This window comes from Engraulis encrasicolus, chromosome 6, assembly GCF_034702125.1.
Source record: "Engraulis encrasicolus isolate BLACKSEA-1 chromosome 6, IST_EnEncr_1.0, whole genome shotgun sequence".
In the NCBI taxonomy this organism is placed as follows: Eukaryota; Metazoa; Chordata; class Actinopteri; order Clupeiformes; family Engraulidae; genus Engraulis; species Engraulis encrasicolus.
The window spans coordinates 54,758,025-54,772,914 of NC_085862.1; the positions used below are offsets into that span (position 1 = coordinate 54,758,025).

Consider the following 14,890-nt stretch of genomic DNA (forward strand, 5'->3'; position numbering starts at 1 on the left):
ACTGAAGGTGGGTCATGGATTGGTCTCCCAATATGATAATAATCCATAACATACAGCCCAAGCAACGAAGGAGTAGCTCAAGCATAAGCATATTAAAGGTCATGAAGTGACCTAGACAGTTTCCAAACATTAACCCTATACTAATCCTGTGAAGGGAACAGAAGCTCCCATTTGGCAAGCTACAGTCATACAACTTAAGTGATTTAGAGATGATCTGCAAAGAAAAGCGGACAAAAATCCTTTCTAATATATCCACAAACATTGTCATTAACTGAAAGAAACATTTGATCTCTGTATGAGAAAACAAGGGCTTTGCCACCAAGTAATTTTGTCTTCTTTGACTAGAGGGGTCAAATACTTATTTTCCTCAATGGAATACAAATCAATTAAAATACATTCTTCAAAGTTAATTTCTGGATTTTTTTTTGATATTCTGTCTCTCTATATTAGAATACATTTTATCATTATTATTATAGAATGATCCTGTCTTTATTAGTGGGCAAACCAACAAAATCAGTAAGGGATGAAGTACTTATTCTCCTCACTGTATATATATTTTTTTTAAAAACAAATAAATAAATAATAATAAAGGATTCGTCTTTTTATAGCCTACCCGTTGTTGCGGTACCCTGAGCAGAGATGGATCTGGTAGAGAGGCTTCCAAGTCCTCATGTCAGGGTGTTGTGGTAGTATCAGTATCAGTGTCAGTGTGTTCTCATATATAGTCTGACATGGTCTTCCTTATTCTGTGCAGAAAGGATTTCAGTTCTTAGTGGCTGTGCCTCTCAACATACTGTCAATGTCTACTTTGGACGTCCCCCTTAACGCCCCCTATTGCACCTACTGTGTGATCTAGAACAGTGTTTCTCAACAGGGGTGCCGCGGAAACGTGACTCATAAATAAATTATGTAATATAAAACATATTTGTCTAAATTGATAAGTTAATGCTAGTCAGTGGAATCTTTCATCTGCCATTTACCATAAATTAAATATAGGTCGGCCCAGTCAGCGGCAACTTCGAACGTACAAACCCCAACTCCGATGAAGTTGGGACGTTTGGTAAACAGTGAATAAAATCAAAATGCTATCATTTTCAAAACATTCAATCTATTCATTAGATGGAGAATAGTGAAAATACAACATATTAAGTGTTAAAACCGAGAAAAAATATTGTTTTGGGGGACATATGTACTCATTTCTAATTTGATAAATCCAACACGTCTCAAAAGAGTTGGGACGGGGATCAGTGAAATTTAGTAAACATCCAAATAAGATAAAACAACAAAGAAGAACATTTCAAAATGAATTGTACTGACGGACAATATAGGTGTCCAGGTATAAGATCATCACAGAGAGGCTGAGTCACTCAGAATTAAAGATGCAAAGGGAATAATTACCATAGTTATTACATACATTTTTGAATTCCCTTTGATTTACCACGATTGAGTGTATATAAGACATATTTTTTGTTAATAAAATCATTGTATAGGTTCATGACATCATGAAATATATATTGGCTGTAGTCTCACTCTAATTCCTGGAGTGCTAGAGCTATTGAAAATTGACCATATTAAGAACGCTTAATGCATGAAAATGATACAGGGGTTTAACATTCTCCTAAGCACCTGAGCTCACTTGAAATAGACCCAGAAGACATGGGAAACTGTCCTTTGCTTACAGAAGTCAGCAGAAGTTGTAGAAGTCCATTCTTTTTGACAATAATAGAGCATTGCACATCCTGTGCTACAGTGAAAATGGACCATCCAACTTGTGTTAGTGCTAGCTTCAAAAGTCAGCCTCCATGATGGCATGCGGATGCAGTAGTGCATTGGTTAAGATGTTCTCACTCATCTGTAGAGTTAAATACAGTGCTGAATGGTATAAATGGGTTTTAAACAGCATGAAAAGCCACTCATGCATTATATTTTGAAGGGAGATCTTCGATTACTGCCACATAGTAAGGTCAAATTGCATTCTCTACTATGTTTTAACAGTTTAACTCCAACATAAGGACCAGCAGGTGATAAAATGGTGGGTTTTTGGTCAAGACCTGTCACACTGTAAGCACTACAGGACGGAAAACATTGCAAAACATGACAAGGAATACACCCACCATTTAAGCTGGTGAAATCATGTCCAAGATAGGAATGAACACTGTTTTTTATATAAAATCATCTCATCGGTTAATGTATTTAACTGTTAAGTGTTGTCTTTTGTTTTGTTTTTAGTCTTCCTCGACATTTGCTGCCATTTATTGTCCCCGTCCCAACTCTTTTGAGACGTGTTGGATTTATCAAATTAGAAATGAGTACATATGTCCCCCAAAACAATATTTTTTCTCGGTTTTAACACTTAATATGTTGTCTTTTCACTATTCCCCATCTAATGAATAGATTGAATGTTTTGAAAATTAAAGCATTTTGATTTTATTCACTGTTTACCAAACGTCCCAACTTCATCGGAGTTGGAGTTTGTAGGTCGTGTGACGTCTCCAAATGTGTTACTTTTCTAAGCTTGTGTGGTACTAGATGCGATGCCGTGTTACGGCTTGTTGGTTTGGGGTACCTTGATATTTTTCATGAATTGAAAGGGTGTCTCGCCTAAAAAAAGGTTGATCTAGAAGCATGACCCTATATGCCAATATTGCTCCTGTGATCCTTTTGCAATTATGACTAGAGGCATTCAGTAGCTTTTTTTGAAATACAACATTGTATTTTGTACAATATTGGTGTCCAGCCTTCTCTGCGGTGTTTTGGCCCTGAACCACAACACCGCCAACTCCAGCTGGTGGGTGGCCCGACAGTGAGTGGCCAGTCTCACTGCCCATCTGCTCCTGGCGTACAGCTCACACCAACAATACATACGTTCCATACATTTGATAAGCATAAAAATAAATAACAGGAAAATAAGGCAGTTGAGCTGTTTGGTGTTTGTTGGCTGCTGGCTTTAACCCCTTCCTAACAGCTGTGCTCGGGTGTGTTGGTTGCTGGGGCGGCAACAGTGTTGAGTGAAGTGCCGAATGCGCTGAATGCTTACTGACGAGCAGGGCTGGACTGACAGTATGGCATACCGGGCATTTTCCCGGTGGGCCGATGCCCCTGGAGGGCCGTTGCCACTCTTTAAAAAAAACAAAACATTTTTTACAAAGGTGACCGGCGGCCCACGATGTCAAGTTGACGGCCCTCGACCAGGGCGGTTCTAAGGGGTGGCATTTGCCAGAAATATGATATGCCAGCCCAGGAGCCCCCTCAGATAGCCTATAATAGACTCTAGCCCCGCAAAAAACGCGTAGCACGCCCACGAAATCGCAAATAGCGGTTCAACAAAACATCGTTTCCCCCCCACACACTCTTTGATGCATGTTTGTATAGACATCATGGCTGTGAACTGGCACATGTGGGGTACCATTCGAAAGCTTACATTCTCCTCTTTCCAGTGGTATGCATGCTATTCAGTTGCCATGTACATTACGGCAACACTGACATAGAAGCAGATGTGTGCTTTTATATCCCGAGGAAGACAAAGTCTCAGTGAAAATGCACTGTATTCCATTCATTTGGTTTTCCTTTTCCATGTTGAATGTGTACCAATGAAGATTTGTAAGTATATGCCTATGCTCTATAGCCCATGCGATACATATATAGATTTGTTATGATAGGCTAAATGGAGATTAATGGAAAACTTTATGGTTAATTCCTGAGACTTCATTTTATTCCTCCTGTACATTCTGCTCATTTTTAAGGCCAAAATATTCACAGGCATGTGCTAATTGCTGTCTTTGTGGTGGAATGGTGCTGTCTGTGATTCTCTAGAGTAGCCAGTGAGTAGCCACTAAGCATATTAAGAGTAAGAGTAAGAGTAAGAGTAAGTTATTTGTCACATACAACCGTAACCTTGTAGGCTAGCTTGCAGTGAAATGAGGGCTCAGGCATCCAGCACTCTTTTTTGTAGGTGCCTTAGGCGTCAATGGGTTAACTCCATAGTGCAGAAAGACTAACAAACAAACAAATAGAGTATGTTAATTGTCCGGTCCATAGCTGAGAAGGTGGAATCCTGTGTGAAGGCTTAGATCAACGCAGACAACGACCGTAGACAGTATTATGTTACTACCAATAAATAATTCAAGAAGACGCTTTTGCACACCTCTGTGGTTGGGCTAGTGGGGTTGTCATTCAAGTGTAAAGAAATCCTGCACACTGTCCATTCCACCAACAAACTTTAATACAACATTTCGGTCATCCGACCTTCTTCAGGTAAAGTTTGTTGGTGGAATGGACAGTGTGCAGGATTTCTTTACACCTGACTACCAATAAATATACATTTGAATATTAAGTTTAAAGGGACAGTTTGGTCAATTTCAACATGCAGTTGTAATGCTCACACTACCCTGGACTTGTCAGTGCCTGAGATTTTTTTTTCTTCTTCTTCAACCGTTTCCGAGATCCTGGTCATTGTAATGGGGGCAGCTCTTTGTTTACATTTCAAAAAAACATTTTTATTTATTCCCAAAAACATCCAAAAGGTTATAAAACATCAGCAGACAACTAGCAAACAGCCATTTTTAAAAAATGTAAACAAACGCTGCCCCCATTAGAATTGCTCATATCTCGGAAAGGGCTGAGCCGAAAAATGTGGCATCACCAGGTACTGACAAGTCAAGGGTAGCATGAGCAATACAACTGCATGTTGAAATTGACCAAACTGTCCCTTTAAGTATTGTATTATTTGTAGTTAATAATTTATCCCTCTGTTCTTGTCTAGTCAAGCCAGACTGTTGAGGCAGAAGTTAACTACTTTTGCCTCCCAGACTGTACATTGCAAACCTTTTTAAACCACTATCTGAAGCAAGGCGCTCCAAACCCAATAGTGAAGGTCTACTGTATGTGCCTAACATTAGAATAAGTATGTGCTCCCCTCTCTTTGTGTGTGTCCAAGGAGCTGATTTGACTGAAGGGTGCAGATAAGGGCAGTTCATCCCCAGCTGCTAGGGGCTCTCTTCTCTCAACTTCCAGGTTTTCTGCCATCTTACATGACCAATTCATAGATTCATTTTACATGAACAATTGAACGTGAGATCACTGCACGTATAGTGGATTTTTTTGGTACCTAAAAAGAGGGTTTTTTTCCGTTAGAAGACATTAGTTACGTCAATTTAATGGCGGCGCTCCGCTAATTATCGGTAAGTGGGGCCGGTCTGAGCCAAAGCACAAGGGCCCGTTTTGTTCTCCCAATCCAGCCCTGCTGACGAGTTGTTTGTGAGGCAGTTGAGCTGTTTGGTGTTTGTTGGCTGCTGGCTTTAACCCCTTCCAAGCAGCTGTGCTCGGATGTGTTGGTTGCTGGGGCGGCAACAGTGTTGAGTGAAGTGCCGAATGCGCAAGGCGGTTGGGAGATAGGATTGTTGTTCCCTGCAGCTGCTTTTCTGTTGGTTAGGTGTTCTTCCTCCATTTCTGTCCTTCCTCCGCAGCCAGAGCCAAAAGCTCCCTTTCTCCATCTCCTCTACCAGTTCCTTTGTTGCCTTCTTAAGCCTCCTTCCGGTGACTCCCACGTCCTTTAGGAGGCGTTTAGTCGACAACCCCATAAAGCCTCTGTATCCAACCTCCACTGGGTAGATGGTAGTCTTCCAACCCGCCTCTCGGCACTCAGCAGCCAGCTCAGAGTACTTGGCCTTTTTCCGTTCGAAGGCAGCCTCAATCCCTTCCTCCATTGGCACGGTGAGCTAAATAAGGGCCACCGCTTTTGCCTTTGTGGATCGTGCCACTATGTCTGGGCGGAGAGATGTGGTGGTAATCTCTGTGGGAAACGGAAGCTTCCTGTCCAAGTCGACCTTCATGCTCCAATCCTGGCCGGGACTGAAGGGCCTTGATGTTTCTCTTTGCCTGATGCTTCTGATCCCTCCTTCCGCGACAAAGTTGGGGTCCTCTGTCGATGATGGTATTCTGCTATCCTGTCTGCACTCTTCCAGTACTTCAGCTAGCTTTCTCAGGACTTGGTCGTGGTGCCATCTGTAGCGGCCTTGTAATAGCACGATTTTGCAGCCTGACAAGATATGCTGGAAGCTTGCATTGAGAGCATTGCAGAGTGGGCAACATTCCTCATTTCTAAACCACTGGTGGAGGTTCCGAGGACAGGGGAGCGTGTCATAGGTTGAGCGTATAAGGAAGCGGAGTCTTGCCTGTGGGATCTTCCACACGTCTGACCAACTGATGTTCTTGTTTGAGATTCCCTCCCAGGTTGTCCAGCTTCCCTGCCGTCCCTGAGACACAGCCTTGATCTTGTAGCGGTCTTCCTCCATCCTCGTCACCTCCGCCACCACCATCTCCTTCCTTTCCTTGCGGTGGGCCTTGGACCAGAATCTTGGTGCATCTCCCCATCCTAGGCCTGCTCTACCTACCTGCACTCTGCCCATGATTTCCTTGTGCTGCAGCCGGCTTACAGCTTGGTCGACCTCGGTCTGGGCGTTCCACTTCCACTAGCCCAACTGTAGTGACTTCAGTGGTAGTTGCAGCATATTTCTTCCGAAGAAGCCAGCTTCAGATAGGCAACGTGGCAACCCCAACCACTTTCGTATGAATGAGTTGGCTTTCCCATCCATCTTAGTCACGGTTGATGAGGGGATCTCGCTCATTTTCAGGGGCCACATTACCCTCTGGTAGAGTGTAAACTGGTAGCACCAAACCTTGTACTTCCCAGGGAGTTGGCTTTGGTCGATCCTTGCCAGGCCGTCACATAGCTGTTTCATGATGGGTCTTCCCCATCAGTTTATTAGATAGTTCCGCATTGTACTGCCTCCCCAGGCTTCTGATGGGTTGCTCGGCAAGAAGTGGTATCTTTTCCCCTCCGACAAGAAAGGTGGTGCAGTCATTCCTGACTCCTTTCCTAAGTGACAGGCTACGAGACTTAAGGGGGATTCATACTAGTCGTGAGTGGTGCTAGTCTCCTTCATACTTCACTCGCGACCTCACTCGCGACCTCACTCGCGCCATCACGTGACCCAAAATGACGTCAGACGCCGTGGCGCGAGCTGCCGTGTCGCGACGTCGTGCACCCCACATTTTTTGTAACATGTCGTGCGCCACCAGCGACCATGCAGGTAGGCAGACAAAGCAGGAGTTGCGAAGAGAGGCTACAACTACTGTAGGCTACTACAGAATGGATCCTGCACCATTTTGAGGATAATAAAATGTCATAGAGAGTTATTTTATCTTCTCTCTTAAATGTTGTTCAGTGAAACAATTGTTTACTTTGTTCAGAAGCACGTTGTGTTCGGCGATATATTTAAAAATTCTGCCGCCAGAACAATGCTCTCACATGGTCTTGGAATGATCTGGCAATGTAGGCTACAACAAAAAAATATATGTTTCAATGTGGTAAGTCACAAGTCAGACGTTCAGTAGCCCTACAGCAGCCGTGTTTGGCTTTCTATTTTATACATCCGTAGAACTCACGCTGCGAGTTGCGAAAGAAACTGCCGTTTCTCTCATGAACAGCAGAGGGCACTTCCGACAATGCGAGCGAAAGCCTTCTGAAGTATGAATAGTCTGTCGCAAGTGATGACGTCATTAATGGTTCTCGCGCCACTCGCGACAAAGTGCGCACGTGAAGTATGCAGAGCCCTTTAGAGGGCTTGATCTTCATTCGCGCCCATGACATCAGCTCGTCCAGCCTCTTCAGTAGTCTTGCTGTACATGCTGCTGTCTGAAGGAGGGAGGTGATGTCGTCGATGTAGCTCCTTAGTGGGGGAAGCCTCTGATGATTTGACAGTTTGATCCCTCCGACCATTGGTCTTGCACCGATGAGAATGATCTCAAATGCTGCTACAAATGCTGTTACTATTAGAGAGTTGGAACGATAGGTTTCATGTCCCTAAAATCCACAATCTCCTTTCACAAGCACTGCTGGACACACACACACACACACACACACACACACACACACACACACACACACACACACACACACTGCTCCATCAGTTGCTAGTTGTGGTTTGCTTGCTGCTTCTGCAACAGCCACATTCTCTAATTTTAAACCGTGATCTTAGATGCCTTGTAAGTACATTCATGTCAGCTAAATATGGTTCTTCAGGATGTGCAGACGTCATGACAAAAGCTTGTGAATGTTCATGAGAAACAAACATTATCGCTGGACAGTATCTTTATAATTATACAGGTATATTTATAGTTGCCGTGTGAGTGGGTTTTTAGTGTTGACTGGCTATATCTGTCCCCTGACGTGGGTCCAAGTTTTCTATCTTTGTCCATACCTCCTTTTCATGTGTGCTGTTTGCAATGCTCATTAGAGATCGAAGTGGATACAGCACTGTCATATTTTATTTTCTGATATATTTTATGTTATATTTTATCATGATTTATCCCTGTGCAACTCACTCATATCCTTTGATATAATATGTAATATGACCCGAGTGGGAGGGAGGGTGTTAACTGACATCCTTCCGGGTGTGTAAATAAAGCAGAAGACAGACACAAATTAAAGAAAGACATTTTATTGCAATCAAGACACAAATTAAAGAAAGACATTTTATTGCTATCAGCGTCACATTTTCTGATGTGGTCTTCGATTTGTGGTGTGTGTGTGCGTACTGTGCTTGTGTGCATGCATGTTTGCATGTGAAGTGTTTGCACGCTCAGCTTGTATATACATCTACATCTACACCACAGACCAAATTAGACTGATTACACTTTGGCTTGTATAGCATATCTGATGCCTTTTCTCTGAGCTGATCTCAGGTAAGAGATCAAAGTAAGGATGTCTCTCAGACCGTTACACTGTTAACATTCACGCTAGTGGGTTGTCATTTCTAATTTCAGCATAGCGCGCAAGTATCGCAGGCGGCCTGTTAAAAGCAAGAATAAAAGCTGAAGCAAATATTGTGTTAACAGAACACTGTGTACTGTGTTTAGTTCACTAACATAATGTTTATATTGACATTGAAAAGATTTTTAAAAAATGTTTCAGGCATTTCAGAATTTGTCCCCCATATTTAATGCTCAACTCATCTTGCATGCATTCCGAACATGAGTTGGCAACATAAAAAAAAAAGGGTCAGGGAAGGGCTCATTTTCTGGGGCATGTTCACTCAAAATTCAGCATCGTCACTATGCAGGGTTTATGCAAGGTGGGACGAAATTTGCACAAAGAAAATCTGCGACAGCTCAAAATTTCTGGTCTTATTTGGCATTATCAAGTCAGCTTTATTTATTGCAAGTCAAGTCAAATCCTTTCTTTCTGTAGTTCACTATGACTGACAATTTTACATCTAAATGGTAGGTTGATCAAAATGGGGGAAAAACTAAATAGTCTTGCCTTAATTTAGTAATCTCAATTTCACATTTTCCATTATTGCAATCAAAACACACAAACAGCAAAAACTAAAAAGGAAAACACTAACACTAACAGTTCCACTACTCGCAAAAGTTACACACTCTGAGCTGCTTCTGCAGCTGTCACATTTTCTAAAGATGTGGTCTTCGATTTGTGGTGTGTGTGTGTGTGTGCTGTGCTTGTGTGCATGCGTGCATGTTTGCATGTGAAGTGTTTGCATGCTCAGCTTGTATACATATACACCACAGACCAAATTAGACTGATTACACTTTGGTTTGTATAGCACATCTGATGCCTACTGTCTGAGCTGATTTCAGGTTAGAGATCAAAGTAAGGAAGTCTCTCAGACCGTTACACTGTTAACATTCACGCTAGTGGGTTGTCATTTCTAATTTCAGCATAGCGTGCAAGTATCGCAGGCAGCCTGTTTAAAGCAAGAAGCTGATCTTGTGTTAACAGAACACTGTGTTCTGTTACTGTGTTTAGTTCCGTAAATAATGTTCATATTGATGTTAAAAAGATTTTAACATCAAACCCTCAAAATTCAGCATCGTCACTCTGCAGGGTTTATGCAAGGTGGGACGAAACCTGCAAAAAATCTGCGACCCTGCAAGGTTCTGGTCAGTGGAAGAACGCCTTATCAACTCAGCTTTATTTATTTCAAGTCAAGTCAAATCAAGTCATGTCAAATCTGTACTGACAATATCTTAAATGGTAAGGCGACCAAATTGGGGGAAAAAACTAGTCTTGCTTTAATTTAGTTATCTCAATTTCACATTTTTGACCTTGGGCGGACAAGCCCTTTCTAAATCAATCTGACCACGAAGACAAATTCTTCAGACTGCCTGTTGAGGTCTATTACGCGTCCACATAGATGCCTGGTACTTTGTCTGGAAATCGTTTCTATATCAATCTGATCATGTAGACAGATTCAGTTACAGAACTGCCATTCTGAGGTCTATAACGTGTCCATAAGTGTCTTGGTTGTCTTTTGCTGTTGAGGGCCTAGTCCCTACTGTATGTGGAGGTCTGGTCTGTGTCCATACCACACTTCGGAGGTGCTCCTGCTGCGCCTCTCTGCAGATCTGCAGTGGCTTTGTGGGGACCTCTGTGAACAAAGGGCATACCAAGAAAAATGCTTAGTAACTGATAATAATACAATGAATATTACATGGACCACTCGCAAATAATGGCCAGTAATGTTTTAAAAACAAAACAGTGAACTATGCCTAACAATTGGCCTGGGCACAACTACAATATCTATGAGGCTTGCTACACAGAGATTTTTTTTTTTTTAAGTTGCTGTCACAGAGTCGCTACACAGACACAGGCCCACAGCCACAGAGTTCACCTAGAGCCATTTTTTAGCTGCACTGAGCTACTTTCATAGCCCCACTAATATGCAGCCATAGGTCCCTATTGCCACACCATATGGCCTATACAGTGATATTAAAATGAATGCTAAAATTGTTGTACTGCAAATATACACATTGGCCCAGTGCAGTTTTTGATTTCCTTGTGATCATGTTCTTTCACATTAATTTTTGATCATTCGTGCTAACACACAGATCCTTATAAATCAGAAATGGCACTAGGTTGACTGTGGATATTACAAGCAGCCACATTTACCGAGAGCAAGATTTAAAAAAAAAAAAAAAAAAAAAAAAGAACGTATCCACATGTTGTGTCTGTATGTATGCCTGCATGGGCAGTCATGGGTAAGTGGTTAGGGCGTCAGACTTGTAGTCCAAAGGTTGCTGGTTCGACTCCCGTAGTAATTAATCAGTGCTCTCCGCCATCCTCCTCCATGACTAAGGTACCTGAGCATGGTACCACACTGCTCCCATTGGGGGCTGCTCCCTCACACGGGTGAGGCATAAATGCAATTTCCTTGTGTGTTGTGGAGTGCTCTGTCACAAAGAGAATGGGAATTGGAGTTTCCCAGGTGGGCCTTCACTTCGCTTCTCATCATGTGGGAAGGATGTAGGCCTATAATCTCATCCACTTTTGTACAGTTTTTTATTGATCATGGATATCTTTTTGTCTATGTACCTCAGGGGTTGCAAAAAATATGTACTGTATACTGATAATCTGCATTTTCCAAATGTAACGTATCTTTTCATTTGTGCACATTGAGGAACCATGATGACAGCATTTTCCTTTTCTGCAGGAGACACGCACTGTGGCCCTTGGCGGTGTTGCAGACAACTCCCCCATCTTCTTCATGTTGGAGCTGTGGCCAAGCAGAAGGTCGTCAATCGCATCCTTCCCTTCCATTTTGGTTTTGCCACAACAGCTGAGTTTGTCAAGGTCATCAGCCACATGCGATTGACGACGATTGGCGACAGATGTGATTGACGACCTTGAGTTCATCAAGGTCATCCTCAATCACATTCATCTTTTTGAGCTTTGCTCTGGTGGTGGCTCTGATTAAGTGTCCACAGCCAAATATTCCCTCCTCCCCTCTTTCTTCAGCACCAGACGTGGTGGGGTTGAGGTAGACCCTGTTTTTGGAACTTTTTACAGAACGAGTAAACCCTGTTAAAAACACTATGTGTGAACATTTGAATGCACCTTTTTATTTGCTTATGTTTGCTTGTTTCTTTGTTTGGTCTGTCTTTGGATTGTTGTGAGAAAGCAGCTATATCCATTCAAAGATGTTGATACACTGTTTGTTCACTGACAAAATATTAATAAATAAACAATGAAAGCGCATTATGTGATCTCTCATCTATTGTGATAATTTCTCCACATCTGGAATGTGAAAATGTTTGTTTTAATGTTGTATGTACAGTGGATTGCATATCAACTTACTGATGACATCCATGGACCGATGACAGGATAATACTTACTTAACTGTAAAGGAGGGTGTACTGCCTTCTGCTGATGAATTTATTGAACAACAAGAGAGATGGAGGGAAACGGAGATGGGGCACATTGGCTTTCAATATATAGTATTCACTTTAATCACATGTGCCATATGCGTTATTATACACACCCGATCCAATGGTTGTTTTAGTACATGGAATGTTTCTGTGCGAGGGAAATGAGGTATGGACCACTTTCATAGCATGAGAGACATATAAAAAGGTCACATTCGAAAATGAGAATATGAATATGAAAATCCATACTTTGTGTAAATCAAGGCACCTTTTCCAAAAACCCGGTCTGAAAATAAACACCCTGTTGCATTTGTGTGCTTTCACATCAGACAAAGTAGTGGGTCCATCTAATGCTGTCAGAATTAGTCACAGCAATGCATGTAAAAAACAATCAGAAAAAAAGAAGAAAAAAGACCATACACAATGCATAAAAGGATAACAGAACACAGATACACAGTAAATGTGAGGGGAAAAATATTTAATGGAAAACAATCTTAATTTTAATTAAATAGGCCTATTACAATTTTAATGAAATACAAAAAACATCAAACAAAACTGGCATGAGCACTCTCACGAGCCACTACTCTATCAGTTGCAGTTTCTGCTACTTCTGCAACTGCCACATTTTCCTTAGCTGTGGTATTCGATGTGTGGTGAGGACGTGTGATGCCTGACTTTGCATTTGCTTGTGTGTGCATGTGAGGTGTTTGCATGCATGCTCCGGTTTGCACGCTGTAGCTACACAGAGACCACAAGGCAGCAATAGAAAAGACCTGGCTCATATCTATCTATCTATCTATCTATCTATCTATCTATCTATCTATCTATCTATCTATCTATCTATCTATCTATCTATCTATCTATCTATCTATCTGTCTACTGTATCTATCTATCTGTCTGGTGATTATTTGGAAGATTTGCATGGAGTTTACAAGTTTATAAAGAATTTGTTGCCCACTTTTAAATACAGCCTTATTACAGAAAATACTGTTAGTATAAAAGCAAAGGAAAGAGACGAGAAGTAAAAAATGAGAAAAGGTCTCACCATGCATAGATTCTTTATTACAGATGCATTTCGGTGTTCTGCCTTCCTCAGTGTGCACACTGAGGAAGGCAGAACGCCGAAATGTGTCTGTGTAATAAAGAAAAAAGAACGAAGAGCGCCCTTTTCTCATTTTTCAGTTTTACAATATTTTGGCCAGCACTCTTAAAAGAAGAAAAACTTGTTGGGTGAAGCCTGCTCCGCCTCCAACCTTTATGAAGAGACCATGGATGTGGAAGTGGCATTTCACATCCCATGTCAGAACATGGACATTTTCCCTATGGTTTTGCAGCCACACAGGCACATGTCATTTTAGTGAATGTTTCTTGGAGAGGTGTAGATTGACATTGCTCCATCTTGCTCTTCCACGGTCTTCTCTGGTATCCATTCATAAATTACGGTGGTGAAGCCCTCTGCCTCTGAATCCTCACCCAATGGCTACACAAAGCACAATTGCCAATTAAACACATATGCAAAAATGAGCTATGTTGTAAACAATGGGACTTCTGTTTGAAACTTTAAACATTGTCCAGTTCCAAAAAAAAGAAGTCCAATTGCTTCCTTTGAATAACATGAATTGGATGAATGAGAATCTTCAAAAACAGTAACACTATGAAGGTATTTGCAATATCATACAGGTATTAACATGTTACACTGTAGCAGTCGCCGTATTATGCTGATAAGGTGTGACATTGCTGTAACCCCAATTACAAACCTTTTCACGCTCACTGATCATTTTCCATAGCAGACCAAATGTTATTAGAATGGCTGTCACTGTTATCATAGCAGTCAAGATGGCAAAGGAAACTTGACCAGTGTCTGCAAAAGGCAACAATATTATGAGAATGGGGTTAAAACAACAACATCAGCTTTGAAATATAGTGCCAGTATAGACACAAGTTTGGTACTTACTGTCAAATTGAGTCTTGACTGTAATGGCCTGTGCTTTCTTTAGAGATTGACGTCCAAACTCTGGGGTCACTGTGCAGGTGTAGGCAGTGAAAGGCTCAAGATTGTCCACTATACATGATGGCGTGTAACACAGATGTTCTCAAAAAGAAAAAGAAAAACGGAGATTCATTAATATCACTCCTCATGTCCTGCTATTGGGATTGTTTATTTTGAAATTTTAAGACTATTTTTTTAGTATTGTCTCGAAGAATCGAACAGATACCTTTTTCAGCTTGCCCAGTGTTTTGATTGTAACACGTGGTGGTAAAACTGAAATTCATTCCAAACTGCTGGCAAGATGAATAGTGCTGGAAATGTATGACAATTGACCTGCTTGATATGTTGACTTTGCTTAATGCAATGTCTACCTCTGTAAGCAATAGGAAGACATCTCTCAGTTAATCACGGTGCTGCTTGTCAGTGCTTATTATCTGTTTTACCCGTATAACTGCTTGAATTAATCTTTGGATTTGTTTTTATGTTGCAAAAATACATCTAATTAGTTCCCATAAGTCAGGGTAAGCACATAGCCTACATTTGTATTCATATATTCACACACACACACACACACACACACACACACACACACACACACACAGACACACAGACACACACACACACACACACACACACACACACACACACACACACACACACACACACACACACACACAC

General features: G+C 41.6%; 1 protein-coding gene across 1 annotated transcript in view; it reads right to left on the minus strand.

Annotated features, from left to right (window-relative positions):
* si:ch73-281k2.5 (neurogenic locus notch homolog protein 2) overlaps positions 1 to 14,000 on the minus strand; it is a 27,355-nt gene extending 13,355 nt beyond the window's left edge. The window contains exons 1-3 of the mRNA XM_063202105.1: positions 13,980 to 14,000; positions 13,611 to 13,702; positions 10,387 to 10,448 (exon numbers count right to left, since the gene is read on the minus strand). Of these exons, the coding sequence (XP_063058175.1) occupies positions 10,387 to 10,448; positions 13,611 to 13,702; positions 13,980 to 14,000 (175 nt within the window). The remainder of the gene's footprint in view (positions 1 to 10,386; positions 10,449 to 13,610; positions 13,703 to 13,979) is intronic.
* Between the last annotated feature and the right edge of the window lie 890 nt (positions 14,001 to 14,890).